At 46.4% G+C, this 18528-nt stretch overlaps 1 protein-coding gene across 2 annotated transcripts in view; it reads right to left on the reverse strand.

Moving 5' to 3' along the window:
* Positions 1-474: 474 nt before the first annotated feature.
* Positions 475-18528, reverse strand: part of LOC134575838 (interferon-induced protein with tetratricopeptide repeats 5-like) — a 210526-nt gene continuing 192472 nt past the window's right edge. For both annotated transcript variants that reach the window (XM_063435273.1, XM_063435274.1), the window contains exons 2-3: positions 4200-4231; positions 475-2203 (exon numbers count right to left, since the gene is read on the reverse strand). In XM_063435273.1, the coding sequence (XP_063291343.1) occupies positions 763-2203; positions 4200-4204 (1446 nt within the window). In that variant the 5' untranslated portion in view covers positions 4205-4231 and the 3' untranslated portion in view covers positions 475-762. The remainder of the gene's footprint in view (positions 2204-4199; positions 4232-18528) is intronic.

Here is an 18528-nt window from a genome sequence, read left to right on the forward strand (position 1 = left end):
ACATCACTACCACTGGTTATTTTTTTCCCATCAATCATTTTGTGTTTTGGTGCCACGGATTGAACTCTGAATCATCAAGCAAACAAAACATTGCGGCCATTGTCTTTCTTTTTGCTAACAAGCTTGCATCATCTATTTTACTGGTTTCACAATTCTTGCAATATCAGTTTATTTTTATTTGTGTATGTATTTATTTTACATGTAAAGTGAATGTTTGACACCATATAACACTTAATATCAAGACACCGCGACAACATTGCAAACATTTCTAAATGCTGTAGAAAAGGTGCAGCATGTTATGTTATACAGGTGCAGCATGTTATGTTAGGTTGGGCACCTGTGGAATTTTTTAAATAATTATTTTCAAAGACTATGTATTGAATACTCACTCATAAGGGCATTCAATTTTTTTTAATAAAAAAAAACTTACTTTAAAAATAAGTGTTTTTATTTTACAATTAACAATCACACCAATATAGTCTTTAAAACATTCAGCACAAAATATCACATTTCAACATTTTCATTGTAGTGATTAGCAGATTTTAACAATTTTTTTTATGACATTAAACCCCAACCAAACTGTTAATCAAAATTGACTTTAATATGGTAGACACCTAAGAGAGGACAGGGAGGAAAATAAGACACTCCATTAGGATGTTCCTTTGCCCACCTATATGCGGATCGTGTAAAGGATATTTTTAATTATAAGCGATATATAAGGTTTGTATTGGAGTCCATATTGCTCATCTCACAGCAGTTTCTTCATATTGCCAGTTTCAATTCACAGAGATTACTTAAATATTCTTCATTATGTGGATCCAGCTTCAGGGCTTTTTCATAACATTCGATTGCATCAGCTGACTTTTGCTGTATTTTATAAACAAACCCAAGCAGACTGAATCCAGATGCATCTGTAGGGTATCTAGTGACCTTCCTCTCTGCCAGTTTTTTCAATGCATTCTCACATTTTTGTTTATCACGGAAAGTACCTGGTATGAGGAGTGCTTCCTTGTAATGTCGTATAGCTTCTTTTTCAGATTTGTTAACATATTGTTCAAAATTACCATAATGGAAATGAATTTCCTGTTTTTCATAATCTGTAAGGTTTATAAAGGACAATACTTTTTGGAATGTTTCCTCTGCTTTTTTGTACTCATTAGCCTCTCTATACATGTTGGCTAAATCAGTATATGCATACACATGTGTTTTTTTTAATTCCAATCCCATTTCAAAGTGAAATATGGCTTTCTGAATTAGTTCCTGTATTTCACATGAGTTTGTTCTTTTATTTTGATAATATGAGTTTGCCATTCTTGCCTTGTCAATCATTTTGCTCCTGTAACATAGGCCAAGCTGATGATGATGAAATCCTGAATTAGGAATTAAAACCAGAGCTGTTTTCAGAACACAAATGGCTTTATCAGCCATCCCTGCTCTCCTATAAAATATAGCAACATAGCAAAGTAAATATGGAAGGTTTGGTGTCTGTTCTAGAGCTTCTTCTATCCATTTTAGTCCTTCCTGTGTCCTATTCAGATATTGTAGCGTCAAACCAAGCAGTGCCTTCACCACTGAATCCTTTGGATTCAGTTCTATAGCTTGTATCAACAGTTTTAACAACATATCTTGCTGATCTGAATGTTTTATGCCTTCAAAAGTTACCAATCGATAAACTGCAGTGGCGTAACCAGAGTTCCACTCAGGATCTTTTGGAGCCCCTATGAGTGCCTTCTCAAAACAGTCTTTGGCTTTTTCATAATGTTTTCGATGAAACATCAACAGAGACCACCCTTGTTCACCATAGATTTCAGGGATATCTTTAGGATCATTTGTTTGTTGTAGTTCTTTGTAAACATTGTTTACCTTGTCAATGTACAATTGAGATTTTTCCAATTGATTTAAGTAGTAGTGCACCCAGGCATAGTTACCATAGATCACCAGCAGTTTGCAGTTTGTTCCATTTGATGTAGACAAGCAATTCTTTTCTGCTTCATCCAAATTAGCAATGGATTCTGTGTACTCACTCTGTAGATGTTTTATATAAGCCAATAGATTGTACACCATGTATTTGTAGTTGCTGACCAAAAATTCCAGTTGATTGTGTAGTCTTTCTTCTATTTCATGAATGTCACTATACTTCTCTTGTATACCCCATGTAAAATGACAGTTTAGTTGCAGCAAGTGTGTTTTCAAATTTGTCGCACTATTGAAGAAAAAGTGGAGCAAACATTATTAATTGCAACAGTATATCATGTTCGTCCCTTGGTTCTGTGTTAGAGTGTATTTAAACCATTTGAAACAAAGATCTCTCACAGGCCCGATGCCAGGCTCCATAATCCACATTAATAATGTCAATTTCATCTAAATTTGGATAATATTAATTAATTGAGTGTATCAGCTGAATTGCCAAGAAATCAAACTGAATTTGAATTTCAAATTTAACGCCAAAATAGACAAATGTAAACAAAATTTACATGAATATTGATTTCTAATTCAGCTTTTTTAGTTTAGAAATTTCCTTTGAATCCTCAGCAGTTCTCATTTTAGTGAATAACCCTGTACAAATGTCAACATGAACAACTTATTTTAGATGATTGAGGGGTTTGTAAACCTGATTTGTTGTATTTTCAACTGATGGAGAAATTGTGGACTGTTAATTACAGAAGAGCACTGTGGGTGGTAGTAAGGAATGATGGAGGGTAAGAGTATGCTCTAAAATGTCTTCTTTGTTTTAAGGATGCCGACTGGATAGATGCTTTTATTTTCATATGGATGTTTGTGTATGTTCATATCTGTATATATTTATGGGTGAGTGTTGCTAGTTGAAAATGGAGGTTTCATATTAAGTGTACCCACACTTAATACATAATTTTTGTTCAGGGGAAACAGGGCTTTCATTTCACATCAAATATTTATATATGATGCTTAATTTTATATGAATAAAATAAAAAAAGTGTGAGAAATGATTAATAAAATTTGATTTATATATATATTTATATTTTATAATATATTATAAAATAATTAAAGCATTGTATTAATATTTTATACATATGTTGTTCATATATATATATATTATATATATATAATCATTTCTTTCTGAGAGTATTTTAATTTTGTGCCATAAAAATATTGTGTGTCTTTAAAAAACAAAACCACAAAACACTCACAGATCTATAGACACTAACCTAATAAAATATGTCACAATGGCACTCAGTGGGTTAAATTAAAGAATAATCATGTTACCTCAGTACTTGGTATAAATCCGCATATACATTTATGCACAATACATTCATATTAATACAGCTCTGCATTTTACATTTTCTGTTCCAGTCACTGGTTAAAGAATTAATTACTAGTTACTTAACAACTTTGGGAGATAATTGTTAAGGCAAAACAGATGCTAATTTTAGTGCAAGTTGCAAATTGCAGAGATATTTTATTGGTTTCCATGGTGACTGGTCATTATTTAGCACTTTGCACCAAAATAATACCTGTTTTCGCCTTTAAAAATATATCCAAAATATATTCAAATCCCTACATAATGCTGCTCCAACATACCTATCCTCCCTCATACACAAGTATGTCCCGTCAAGACCCCTGCACTCATCCCAAGACCTACGCCTATCCTCTGCCCGGATCCCCACCTCTGATGCTCGCCTTCAAGACTTCTCTAGGGCTGCACCTATTCTGTGGAACTCCCTTCCCTCCTTAATCAGACTTTCACCCAGCCTCCACTCCTTCATAAAATCTTTGAAAACTCACTTCTTCATTAAAGCGTATCAATTAAACTGTCAGCAGGCTTCTCATCCCCCACCCCATCACTCCTTTCCTGCAACTGTCAAAAATGACCTACCAAGCACTCAATAAACCCTTCTCTAACAAACTATTTAATTCCCCTACTTCAACCCTTTGTGTCACTATATCCCACTCCCTCTAGCATGTAAGCTCATTGAGCAGGGCCCTCAACCCCCTCTGTTCCTGTACGTCAAGTGGTCTGATCTCAATTATGTGTCTGTTAGTCCACCCATTGTACAGCGCTACGGAATTTGTTGGCGCTATATAAATAATAAAATAAAAATAATAAAAATAATAATAATAATTATGTAATTCAGGTTCTATTGCATTGATATAATAATTGTATCTATGATAAAATGCTGATAAGGAAAACCAAAATATTGTTAATTGAATTCCGTACTTACGTCATGATAACAGTTTAGTTTCTAAAGAAGACCTTGTCCTCTGGATATCTGTGCTGTTACCTCTGCTGTCTGCATGAAGTGGCACTGCTACTGTGCTTTTATAGGGTAGAGGGAGAGACACTAGAACTTACATTCTAAGAGAGAAACGAAACGAAACTTGGAATGCTAAAACATATTTCTTGATTGTTCACATTGTATTATCCAAGAAAACAAAAGAAAACATCAAGTGAAAGGCAGTAGGAAACATGACGAAATACTCCTGAAGATTGTTTCTTTGCTTGTTGTAAATATTGACTGACACAGGTATTATTCTCTATGGTCATAAGTGTTTAGTGGCTATGGAATAGTTGGATAAACACCACGGCTGTAGACCATTTAGAATGTAAATACGCCCACCCTTATTGTAGCCCCATGTAGCTAGAGCGCAGCTAAGCGGAAAAAGGCCTTGACAGGGGTTAGGAGGCGGGCTTAGGAGGAAGTAAGCAAGGGTTGGATTATGGGTAAGTAGGATTGGCTATTTAAATGAGCAGCCATTTTAGGTGAGTCATTCTAACTTTCTACCTGGTTGAGTTTGTGTTCACCTCGGTGTGCGCGGACTTTGCTTGGTTGGATTTTCTTTGTCTCCTCTGCAGGGCCAATGGACGACGTGGAGCGGTTGCTGGAGGGGATCAGGTCGGCAGCACGGCATCAGGGTGTGGACTGGCTACGGGCACAGCTCGGCCCTGCCCTGGCGGAGGCGGCGGATCGGGACGGCGATGGCGGGAGACCGGGCACGGGGCCCGGTGAAGTTGTCCCCGGAAGCAGTGGGGTTTCGGTTGCGACCGGCAGCAGGCCCGGGAGCCGCGTGGTCGAGGCCTTGCCTCCCCGCGTGCGGACGGAGCCTCGGACGAGCACTCGGCGGCAGAAGGATGTCGTGGACGGGGGGCGCTGCTGCTTTCGGGTCGGAAGTGGCCGGGCGGCCCCCTGGTGTTGCAAGACCCACGGAGGGGAGGTCTGGGCGGGCTTCCCCCCCATCGGAGAGTACCGAGGATGACGAGGCTGGATCCGGGAGACCGCATGGCCGGCCTGGGAGGCAACAGGCAAGTGCAGGGGGCTCCGGCCGGGGCCCTCTTGGCGGGAAGGTCGTTAGGGGGAGCTCTGCCACGGAGAGAGGCGGGAGTAGGCCAGTGGGGGGTGCCCAGGCCATAGTCCTAAGGGGGGAGGGTCCCGGGGCCCCTAAGCGTAAACGTAGATCGAAAGGTGTGAGTTCCAGGGGCGGGGGGGGGGTCTCGAGAGGTGGCCAGGTCAGAGAGCGGGTCCCCCGTAGGGGTGGTGGGTAGGTCCGGGCTGTCGGGGTCTAGTCAGCAGGGGGGTAAGGGTAAAGGGGCGGTGGTGGTAGGCGCAGGAAAAGGGGTTCCGGAGGCAGTCAGTCGGAAGACTAAAGGAGGTCGGGGACCGGGATCCTCGGTAGTGGTCGGGCGGCGGGGGGGCCCGGATTCTGGGAGTGGTAGCGACAGTCCATCACCCGTTAGATCGCAGGGGTCCCGGGAGGCGCGGGGGAGGTCGGGTCGGCACTGCTCCCCCTCGGACAGCTCGGCAGGGGAATGTGCGGCAGCCCCTAGGTATGGTCGGCAGGGGTGGCCTACTAGTAGAGACGGGAGGAGTCGTAGCCCCAGGGGTTCCAGGGTGCCACGTGGTGGTAGAGGTCAGCGGGAGGCTTCGGTACAGAGCAGGCGCTCCCGGGGTCGTGACGGGAGGGGTATTGATGTCCGTTACACCCAGGACTTCTTCTCCTTGTCCTAGATCTCGGAGCCGTTCCGCCTCCTCGCAGGCTGATCACCGGGTGGGCTCCCCGGTCGGCGAGACAGCAGCGGAAGTTCCTCTTCCTGGATGTCGGGCGATCTGCACTGCAGCCCCCACCGTCCCGGTTTCGGGGGGCTTGGCCGGTGAGTCCAGTGGGTCAATACACTCTAGCGCTTTAATTACCACACTTCAGGCACTACTCCACTCATTGGGGGTGGGGGGTGACACTAGCGGCATTGGTCAGGTGTGGGCTCCGGGTGCTGTGGCTACGGGCTCTCGGGTTGGGAACTCCACAGGGCCTAGTTCGGGCGGGGACTGTCAGGATCGGGACAGGGATCCAACACGCAGAGTACAAAGAGTGGAAAGGTACGTATACCGGGCCTTAGAATGGCCGGACTAACGTACCGAGAGTAATAGAGAATAGTCAGAGACAAGCCGAGGTCGAGGGAACGGGAAGACAGATAAGCGAGAGACAAGCCGGGTCAAGGGAGAACAGAGAAGCAGGGTAGTACAACAAGCCGAGTCAAAACCAAATAGAGTAAACTAGAATACCAGAGCACTGAGTGACTAGACAAGCTAGAACCACGACAGGGCAATGAGCTGAAGAGAGAAGTAAGCTTAAATACCCTGGCTCTGGATGGTAATCACGCCTCTGACAAGTGCCGATTGGATATCGGACACTTGAGTGACAGGTCGCTCGTGATAGCGTCATGACGTCACGTATTGAGCGTCCCGCTAGAAAAGGACGTGGATTCCTCGCGGCCGGTGTTTAAGTGACTGGATGAACCGCGAGGAACGAAGGAAACAGCTCGCCTGGACGGGCAAACCACCAAATCTCTACCTCCCTTAGAGGTAGAGGCCTCAGGTACCCTGACAGTACCCCCCCTCTCAGATACGCCCACCGGGCGGAAGGAACCGGGGCGAGATGGGAAGCGGAGGTGAAATGCTCTGCGAAGGCGAGACGCATGAACGTCCTCCTGAGGTACCCAACTCCTCTCCTCAGGACCATATCCCCTCCAGTTGACCAGATATTGCAATTTTCCCCTTGAAATTCTGGAATCAATGATGGAGCTGACCTCGTACTCCTCCCGACCCTCCACCTGAACAGGACGAGGGGAGGAAACCTTAGAGGAGAATTTGTTGCAAATAAGAGGTTTCAACAAGGAGACATGAAAAGAGTTAGGAATGCGTAAGGCAGGTGGCAGAGCAAGGCGATACGCAACCGGGTTGATACGAGTGAGAATCCTGTAAGGACCTATGTAGCGAGGAGCAAACTTCATAGATGGAACTTTTAGGCGAATATTCTTAGTACTCAACCATACCCTATCCCCAGGAACAAAAACAGGAGCCGCTCTTCTATGCTTGTCAGCGTGTTTCCTGAACAACGAAGAACTATGTAATAGAATTTGCCGAGTCTGATCCCATAATCTCTTCAGGTTGGCGACATGATCATCAACCGACGGTATCCCCTGAGAAGAGGAAACCGAAGGAAAAATCGAAGGATGAAAGCCATAGTTCATGAAGAAAGGGCTAGAGCGAGTTGAATCACAAACAAGGTTATTGTGTGCGAACTCCGCCCAAGGAATCAGACCGACCCAATCGTCCTGGTGTTCGGAAACAAAGCAACGTAGATACTGTTCGATCTTTTGATTAGTACGTTCAGCAGCTCCGTTAGACTGAGGGTGATAGGCAGAGGAGAAGTTCAATTTGATACCCATTTGAGAACAAAAGGATCTCCAGAAACGTGAGACAAATTGAGAACCTCTATCAGAAACAATCTCCGAAGGAATCCCATGTAGGCGAAAAACCTCTCTCGCAAAAATCTCCGCCAATTCAGGAGAAGTCGGAAGTTTAGGTAATGGTACGAAATGAGCCATCTTAGTAAATCTATCCACCACCGTGAGAATAACAGTTTGTCTCTTGGAAGCAGGTAAATCAACGATAAAGTCAATGGACAAACAGGACCAAGGTTTCTCAGGAACGTCCAAGGGGTGTAACAGGCCACATGGAGAAGCATGAGGTAGTTTAGTCTTGGCACAAGTCTCACAAGCTGCGACGAACTCCTCAATATCTTTTCGAAGTGAAGGCCACCAGAAATCCTTGGATATCAGAGAGTATGTCTTGCGAATACCAGGATGACCAGCTATCTTACTTTCGTGAAAACATTGTAAGAGCTCCAGTTGAAGTTCAGGAGGAACAAAGTTTCTTCCCTCAGGAGTGTTTCCGGGAGCTAGATGTTGTGACTTCAAGATCTGGTCAAGTAGCGGAGAATGAATTTTAAGACTGGTATTAGCAATAATATTGCATTTGGGTACAATGGAGGACACAAGTGGTTCAACTGAAGCAGAAGGCTCAAATTGGCGAGATAGCGCATCGGCTTTAGAATTCTTTGAGCCAGGTCTGTAAGTCAGAACGTAATTGAAATGGGTAAGAAACAATGACCAACGAGCCTGCCTGGAGGACAAACGCTTGGCCTCTCCGATATAAGACAAATTTTTGTGGTCTGTTAGAATGGTAACAGGATGTAAAGTACCTTCCAATAAATGTCTCCACTCTTTCAAAGCTTTGATAACCGCTAGTAATTCTCTGTCACCAATGTCATATCTGCTCTCAGTACCGGACAATTTTTTAGAGAAAAATCCACATGGATGTAATGGTTTATCAACACCCAACCTTTGAGATAGGACAGCACCTAAACCAGTCTCTGATGCGTCTACCTCAAGCAGAAAAGGCAGGGAAGTGTCGGGGTGAACTAAAATTGGAGCGGAAGCGAAAAGCTCCTTGAGAGTTTTGAACGCAAGAAGAGCTTCAGTAGTCCAATTCTTAGTATCAGCCCCCTGTTTGGTCATATTAGTGATAGGTGCGATAATAGAAGAATAGCCCTTAATAAAGCGCCTATAATAATTGGAAAAACCAATAAATCTCTGTACGGCTTTAAGACCTTTGGGTAAAGGCCACTCTAGAATGGACTGGAGTTTATCCGGATCCATCTTAAATCCCTCCCCAGAGATCACATAGCCGAGAAAGGTTACCTGGGTTTGATCAAAGCTACATTTCTCCAACTTGCAGTACAAACCATGCTGAAGAAGCTTGTGCAAAACCCTCCTGACTTGCTTGTGATGAGTCTCAATCTCACTAGAATGTATAAGTATATCATCTAGGTATACAATGACACACTCTTGCTGAAATTCCCTAAGAACCTCATTTATCAGATCTTGGAATACCGCTGGTGCATTGCATAACCCAAAAGGCATAACCGTATATTCATAGTGACCATAGCGAGTATTGAATGCCGTCATCCACTCATGTCCCTGCTGGATTCTCACCAAGTTATATGCCCCTCTGAGGTCTAACTTGGTGAAAATTGTAGAGCCCTTCAAACGATCGAAGAGCTCGGTGATCAAGGGAATCGGGTAGGCATTTTTAATGGTTATCTTATTCAAGCCTCGATAATCAATACAAGGTCTCAAAGAACCATCTTTCTTTTTAACAAAAAAAAATCCAGCCCCGGCAGGGGAGGAGGACCTCCTGATGAATCCCTTGTCTAAATTCTCGTGAATATACTCCTCTAGAACTGAGTTCTCTTTCGTAGATAATGGGTATACATGACCTCTGGGAGGCATGGTACCAGGGAGTAGGTTAATTTTGCAATCAAAGGACCTGTGTGGGGGTAAGGTATCGGCTTTCTTTTTGTCAAATACTGCCTTTAAATCTAGATACTGAGGCGGAATTTGTGTCTCTGTAGGATTGTCAGAGGTAGTCGATGTGTTAGTTAATCCGAGAGGTAAGACCTTCCGCAAGCATTTTTCTTGACAATTCTTTCCCCACGAAACTATCTCCCCTGACTCCCAATTAATAATAGGGTTGTGTCTCCTCAACCAGGAGTACCCCAGGACTATGGGAATAGACGGAGAAGAAATGAGCATTAAGGATATATCCTCTTTATGTAGGATGCCAACAGTTAAGTTAATCGGTATGGTCTCATGGAAAATAACAGGCTCAAGTAACGGTCTACCATCGATGGCCTCAACAGCCAGTGGTGTCTCTTTTAACTGGGATGGGATAGCATGCTTGGCAACAAAACCCTGATCTATAAAGCTCTCAGCAGCTCCAGAATCGATTAGTGCCATAGTCTTTACTACTCCCTTCTCCCACCTCAAAGAAACGGGTAACAGAAGCCTGAACTCTTTGTAGTTGTGAATAGAGGACAAAGTAGAAACACCCAAGGCCTGTCCTCTAGAGAAACTTAGGTGCGAGCGTTTCCCGAACGATTAGGACAATTTAGGCGTAAATGTCCTCTGACTCCACAATACATACATAAACCCTCCCTTCTTCTGTACTGTCTCTCTCTCTCTGTGAGATGAGTACTGCCTATCTGCATAGGTTCAGAAATACGTAAGTCCTCGAACTCAGAATTTTGAAAGGTAGGCGCTAGTTTAAAGGAGGGTCTACGGGTCCTATCTCGAGTGTTCTGCCTCTCTCTTATGCGTTCATCAATACGAGATATAAAAGAAATTAAATCCTCCAAATTCTCAGGGAGTTCTCTAGTAGCGACCTCGTCAAGAATTACATCTGATAACCCATTCAGAAACACATCTATATAAGCCTGTTCGTTCCACTTAACTTCTGCCGCCAAGGACCTGAACTCTAGTGCATAGTCCACAAGTGTTCGATTGTCCTGTCTAAGGCGCAACAGTAATCTAGCTGCATTGACCTTTCTACCAGGAGGGTCAAAAGTTCTTCTAAACGCAGCTACAAAGGCATTATAATTATAGACTAGTGGATTATCATTCTCCCATAAAGGATTGGCCCATCTCAGAGCTTTCTCAATGAGTAAAGTAATAACAAATCCAACCTTCGCTCTATCTGTAGGATAAGAGCGGGGTTGAAATTCGAAATGGATGCTAATCTGGTTCAGAAAACCACGGCACTTCTCCGGTGACCCGCCATAACGTACTGGTGGGGTAATACGGGAAGAAGCACCTACAGTGGCTACCTCTAGACCTGAGACTGCAGGAGAAATAGAAGGAGTACGTGTCTCCTCAGGTGGGTTACTAGCACGAGACAAAAGTGCCTGTAGTGCTAGAGCCATCTGATCCATCCTATGCTCCATGGCGTCAAACCTGGGATCAGAAGAACCAAGCTGACTGTTTGTACCTGCAGGATCCATTGGCCCTGTCGTAATGTCAGGATCGGGACAGGGATCCAACACGCAGAGTACAAAGAGTGGAAAGGTACGTATACCGGGCCTTAGAATGGCCGGACTAACGTACCGAGAGTAATAGAGAATAGTCAGAGACAAGCCGAGGTCGAGGGAACGGGAAGACAGATAAGCGAGAGACAAGCCGGGTCAAGGGAGAACAGAGAAGCAGGGTAGTACAACAAGCCGAGTCAAAACCAAATAGAGTAAACTAGAATACCAGAGCACTGAGTGACTAGACAAGCTAGAACCACGACAGGGCAATGAGCTGAAGAGAGAAGTAAGCTTAAATACCCTGGCTCTGGATGGTAATCACGCCTCTGACAAGTGCCGATTGGATATCGGACACTTGAGTGACAGGTCGCTCGTGATAGCGTCATGACGTCACGTATTGAGCGTCCCGCTAGAAAAGGACGTGGATTCCTCGCGGCCGGTGTTTAAGTGACTGGATGAACCGCGAGGAACGAAGGAAACAGCTCGCCTGGACGGGCAAACCACCAAATCTCTACCTCCCTTAGAGGTAGAGGCCTCAGGTACCCTGACAGGGACATGGTGGTGCCGCAGGAAGTAGGGGAGATTGGGAGCGAGCGGGCTGAGTTGACCGGGGGTATTCCCGACGCGGCTAGACAGCACGCGTATGTGTCGTTTGCGGGCCCGTTGGGGGTCCATTTGAAGCAGGACGTGAAGGATAAGATATGGAAGGGGGAGTTTTGTGAGATCTTCTCCCTCCTCCCCTTGGAGGACTTTATAGACCTCAAGGAGGAGGATAAGAAGGACGAGAAGAAGGAGGAGGAGGAGAAGAGGAAGCGGTATCGCAAGATTCCGAAATCCTTTGGGAATTGGCTGAGGGCTTTTTGTGTGCTGGCTAGCGTGCTCGGCGAGAAATCGCCGGGGTTATGCTCCTCTCTGTTTTGTTATTTGGATGGCATTTGGGAAGCGTACCGGACTTACGGGGGGTTGGCGTGGTGGCGGTATGACGAGCAGTTTAGGCAGCGGCTGGCGGCTAACCCGGGTATGCGGTGGGACCAAATGGACCTGCCGCTCTGGATGAAGTTAATGATGGCGCAAAAGGCGCAGCCCTTTCAGAACTCGGCCGGCGCTAGGGGGCAGTCCGCCTCGTCGGCCGCCTTACCAAAGGGCTTATGTTGGCTCTATAATGAGGGCCAATGCAAATGGGGGACCACCTGTCGCTTCAAGCACGAGTGCTCCGGCCGCTGTTGAACCGCTGCTTCAAGAAAGGGAAGTCCGGTGGCGCCGGTGCTGCTGCCGCGGCCGGGGGAGCATCCGCTTCCCCTGGGCTTAACCCCAGTGAGGTTAAGCGCGATGGAGCCATGGCTAAGCCGCTACGATAACAGGGCGGATGCCGCTGTGCTCCTGGCGGGTTTTGCGAAGGGGTTTTTCATTCCGTTTCAGGAGCGGAAGGGGGGATCGGGGAGGCTGCGCAACCTGAAGTCTGTGGCTGACTTCCCGGACGTGGTTAGGGAGAAGCTGGGCAAGGAAGTCGGGCTAGGCCGCATGGCGGGCCCGTTCGCAGTGCCTCCGCTGGAAGGCCTGCGGATTTCTCCACTCGGGGTGGTTCCCAAGAAGGAGCCGGGTAAATTTAGGCTCATTCACCATCTCTCGTACCCGAAAGGGGAGTCGGTGAATGACGGTATTCATAAGGACTTGTGCTCGGTGTCTTATGCGTCTTTCAACCGGGCGGTCGATTTGGTCCGGCGGGCCGGGCGTGGGGCTCTGATGGCGAAGGTGGATATTGAGGCCGCGTTTCGGCTGCTGCCGGTCCACCGGGACTGTCATCACCTGCTGGGGTGTTTCTTCGAAGGGGACTACTTCGTGGACTTGTGCCTGCCCATGGGTTGTTCCATTTCGTGCTCCTATTTTGAGAAATTTAGCACTTTTCTCGAATGGGTGGTACGGGTGGAAGCGGGGAATCGTTTTATTGTACATTATCTGGATGATTTTCTGTGCGTGGGGCCGGCTGATTCCTTGGATTGCCTGCGCCTGCTGCGGACGGTTGAGTGGGTGGCGGGCCACTTCGGGGTTCCGCTGGCGGCGGAAAAAACTGAAGGCCCGACCACGTCTCTGAGTTTCCTGGGTCTGGAGATTGACTCTGGGTTGGGTGAATGTCGGCTGCCACGAGATAAGCTGTACAGGCTTCGAGGGGCGGTGGCTGCTGTGGCGGGGGCGCGCAAGGTTACTCTGCGGCAGCTCCAGTCTTTGATTGGGCTGCTCAATTTTGCGTGTCGGGTCATTCCGATGGGAAGGGTCTTCAGTCGCAGCCTGTCGGCCGCTACTGCGGGGGTTCGGTCCCCGCACCATTTCATCCGGGTGTCGGCGGCCATGAAGGCGGACTTGGGCATTTGGGAGGCCTTCTTGCGGGATTTTAATGGGACAGTGTTGTTCAGGCAGGAGGGCCAGTCATCGGCCGAGCTTGAGCTTTTCACGGATGCATCGGGCAGCGTGGGTTTTGGGGCATATTTTGGTGGCTGCTGGTGTGCGGAGAGGTGGCCGGACTCTTGGGGTTCGAGCCCTCTTATGCGCAACTTGGCTTTCCTTGAGTTGTTCCCGTTAGTGGTTGCGATGGCACTATGGGGCGACAGGCTGCGTGATCGGAAAGTGGTCTTTTTCTCGGATAACATGGCGGTGGTTCACGCGGTGAATCGTCAGTCTGCGGCCTCAAGGCCGGTGGTTAGGCTGCTTAGGCGACTGGTATTGCTGTGTATGTCTCGGAATGTTGTTTTTCGCGCGCGGCATGTTCCCGGTTATTTGAATGAGGTGGCTGATGCTCTGTCTCGTTTTCAGTGGTCCCGATTCTGGCTGGTGGCGCCGGGGGCTTCGAAGGACGGGCAGGCTTGCCCGGACGAGATTTGGCAGCTGGGAACATCCTGCTTGGAGGACTTGTGAAGGCTTCCCTGGCGCCGGCCACTTGGGCCTCGTACAGTAAGGTTTGGGGCTTGTGGGAGCGGTCGCTGGACGGGCTGGCCATGGACAGCGGGGAGGCCCTGCGGGATGCTTTCCTGTGGTACACTTGTCAGTTGCTGGCAAAAGGGGCGTCGCCTGCCATGGTGGACAGGTCCATGGCGGCGATGGCGTTTTGGTTCAGATGGCATGGGAAGGAGGACTTTACTAAGACCTTCATTATCAGGCAGGCCCTGAAGGGCTATCGCAAGGGACGCAGGTCGCCGGATACCAGGCGCCCGGTGTCGGTTCGACTACTGGGGGATTTGGTGGGTTTGTTGCCCGAAATCTGTTTCGATGGGTTCGAGGCTTCGCTGTTCAAGGTGGCGTTTATTTTGGCGTTTTTTGGGGCATTCCAAATTGGGGAACTGGTGAGCGCTAATAAGAGGGTGCAGGGGGGCCTGCAATTTTCGGGGGTTTGTGTCTTGGAAGGGAAGGTGGTGGTGCACCTCGGCAGATCCAAAACGGACGTCCGCGGCGTGGGCCGGGACGTGGCACTGGGGGCCTTGCCGGGCTCGGCTTTGTGCCCGTTGGCTGCTACGGCAGAGTACCTGGCGCGGAGGCCAGCGATGGGGGGTTCCTTGTTGGTGCATGCCGACGGATCCTCCCTCTCTCGGTTTCAGTTCACGAAAGTTTTTCGGTTGGGCTTGGGCAAGTTAGGGCTTCGTGCTGAACGATTTGGAACGCACTCGTTCCGTATTGGGGCTGCCACGGAGGCGGCTCGGTTGGGATTGGGGGACGAGGTGGTGAAGCGGATCGGGAGGTGGGAATCGGTAAGATTCCGTTCCTATGTCCGATTGGGTCTGTTGGAGTAATGAGTTTGGGGACCGTTTTATGCAAAAAAAATATATATATATATATTTTGGGGATGAGAGACTTGTAACTGGCTGTACTGAAATGGTTCACTGTGTTATTTGGGCTGGGGTGGGGGTCTCTGTCGGACTTCCCTCATCATTTGTTTTTTCCCCCCAGGGCGCGAGGCATGGATCGTGGGCCATTCTTTTGTCTTCTGGGCCGAGAGGAGGGCCGCAGCTCGAGCGCAAGGCCAGCAGCTGGGTTTTCCGAGAGGCCAGTTGGCAGTTCGCTGGTTTGGGTATCGGGGTTTCTGCTGGGGGGATGTTTGTGGTAAACTGTTTGGGATGCTGGCGGCGGGATACACGCCAGACTTACTGGTCCTGCATATTGGGGGTAATGACCTGGGCCTTACGCCGCAACGACGGCTGGTGAAGTGGATGAAGCAGGACATCAATAAGTTGAGGGGCCTGCTTCCGGGGGTCATGTTGGTTTGGTCGGAGATTGTCCCGAGGCGCCGGTGGCGGCACGCTCGGGATCCGCTAGCTATGGATAGGTGCAGGAAGAAGGTGAATAGCTTGATGGCAAGCTTTGTGCGGAAGGTAGGGGGTGTGGTGGTAAGGCACCTTGAGCTGGAGGAAGGGTTGCCAGGATACTACCGCTCGGATGGTGTTCACCTCTCGGAGGTGGGTTTGGACCTGCTCAACTTGGGTTGGCAGGATGGTATCCGGATGGCTCTGTTTCTTCGGGGTGGCGGAGCTCAGACAGCTTAAGGGGTCAAGGTCTGAGCTTGTGGCGGGACGGGGAGCCGAAGGAGAGGAAATAGGCTCCCCTGGATAAACGTGAGGTGGAATAAACAGATTGTGGTCATCGGTGGTTGAGAGGTTTCGAGTCCTGGAGGTGACTCAGAACCTGGTGGGGCAGGGGTATCCGGGTATACCCCTGCCGTGGTTAATGGTTGGTTGGCACTTTGGAATGTTGGTGTATGTTATAAATATGTTATAAATATGTATAGGTGTTATTATATGGGGGTCATTGCCTTTTGTATGGTAGCCGAAGGAACAGGATGCGAGGGGGCGGAGTATGGGGGGCAATGACCCATGTTCAATATGTTAATTTATTATTGTTATTATTATTATTATTATTATAATTATTGGTTAATAAAGCTGTGGACAAATTTCCCCATAATACTTAGTGTCCGTGTGTTATTGGGTTAGGTTATGGGGGTGGTTTGTCCTGGATTCCGACTGCCCAAATGGCGACTATACACCTGTCATGTAGCCCCATGTAGCTAGAGCGCAGCTAAGCGGAAAAAGGCCTTGACAGGGGTTAGGAGGCGGGCTTAGGAGGAAGTAAGCAAGGGTTGGATTATGGGTAAGTAGGATTGGCTATTTAAATGAGCAGCCATTTTAGGTGAGTCATTCTAACTTTCTACCTGGTTGAGTTTGTCCCACCCACCCTCCCTTTGTTTGTTATGTGTTTATTTAACCCGTTTCTTTCACAGCGGCGGGACGGGGAGCCGAAGGAGAGGAAATAGGCTCCCCTGGATGAACGTGAGGTGGAATAAACAGATTGTGGTCATCGGTGGTTGAGAGGTTTCGAGTCCTGGAGGTGACTCAGAACCTGGTGGGGCAGGGGTATCCGGGTATACCCCTGCCGTGGTTAATGGTTGGTTGGCACTTTGGAATGTTGGTGTATGTTATAAATATGTTATAAATATGTATAGGTGTTATTATATGGGGGTCATTGCCTTTTGTATGGTAGCCGAAGGAACAGGATGCGAGGGGGCGGAGTATGGGGGGCAATGACCCATGTTAAATATGTTAATTTATTATTGTTATTATTATTATTATTATTATTATTATTATAATTATTGGTTAATAAAGCTGTGGACAAATTTCCCCATAATACTTAGTGTCCGTGTGTTATTGGGTTAGGTTATGGGGGTGGTTTGTCCTGGATTCCGACTGCCCAAATGGCGACTATACACCTGTCATGATTGTCTTCGGCGTTTATGATATATAATATTTTTTTCAGGCAATGTTATTATGGAATGTATGATGTTTACACTCTGAAAATCTCTGGAAAAACACCACTGCCTTAGCTACCAAAAATATGGAACCATTTAGGGCAAACATTTGGGCCATCTGAAAAGTGATGATGACTCCATTCCTATGCCAGGTCTATCTGGAATTCTCTTGCGTTTAACATCTGTATTCTGTTTAAATTTGATTCCAGTGATTTTGTCACGCCACCTAATGTGTACCATTTAGAAACCTCTATGTAACTTAAGAAAAAGGTACATTTATGAATTCAAGCCAATCTCACCATGATGCATTCAAAGGTTTGGTTAGTGATTGAGTACTTGACTTGCCTAAATTTTACATAATATTTTATTCATCCACTTACTTTACTCTGTTTGAAATGATTAGATAGGACAAGAGATTCTAATTTGCATTGGATTTTTAAATATATGTCTTTAAATATGTAGTGTAAAAAGTGAGTAAAAAAACAGAATAGTGTTTTGAATTACAAACCAGGTTGAATATTGAATTAAAACACCCTCATATATAAATCCCCAAAATAAAACAACATACCCATAAAATTGGAATATCATAGAGACCACTACATGTTTACTTGATCTTCATGATCATTAGGTTGCCAAATAGAGGGAATATCATAAGGATCAATATATAGTATAATGGTCACTCTACACAATCTTTAAACACTTTACATAAAAAAAACATACGTAGTATAAAACCATATTACAAATTGATAAGGATGAAGATACCGCACACTTACAAGCAAATATGTTACATAAGCAGCGTATAAAGGCACAGTATGGTCCTCGGGACCTAATCTGATTGGAAAACATTGTGTCCAATAGTCCATCCTGAAGCCAACTCTGAGTCTGGATTCCTGCTGTCGGAGGAAAGTTATCTAAAACGATTCTATCTCCGCTGCCAGGATAGGATGATGTAGCCAAATGCTCAGATCCGACCGGTTTCATTGATGAAAACTTTATCAAGGTAAGCTTGAATCCTTTCCTTAATTTCCCACTTGTCTGGCAGTATCATAGAGTCCCAGAAAGTATTGCTTTCCTCCAACAGTTACAGTGACTGTGGTAAACATGGTGTTTGCTGAATTTGGTCCACAGGGCCATATTGTGATTTTTTACACAACTTCTGTAGCAATATTGATAGGCTGCGGTCACAAACGTGGCCTTTTCTCGTTACACCTAATTGAGCTGGTCATTACTGAATAAAGGGACAATACCTCTAATACATAACATCTGTGCAGTAAACACATTTACTTGCAGTACAGAATGTGAGATAGAATGACAGATAGCCAAGCTATGGCACTATACTAGGTAAAAATATAATTATCAGTACCTTCATATAGACTTCAAACATAGCACATTGCTTCAAACTTGCATTTTCCCAGAACAGATCAGGTGGAGAAAAAAAAGTTAAGTAATAAAACTCTTAGGGGAATCAAAAGGTTCATAGTTCTGAGGCTAAGGGACCCTTAATTCTCTGCATTATCCGGTTTGCCCGGTGGTCTGTCTGGGCCTGGTACCTTCAAAAAAATAAGTAA

This window comes from Pelobates fuscus, chromosome 10 (genome assembly GCF_036172605.1).
Source record: "Pelobates fuscus isolate aPelFus1 chromosome 10, aPelFus1.pri, whole genome shotgun sequence".
NCBI lineage: Eukaryota > Metazoa > Chordata > Amphibia > Anura > Pelobatidae > Pelobates > Pelobates fuscus.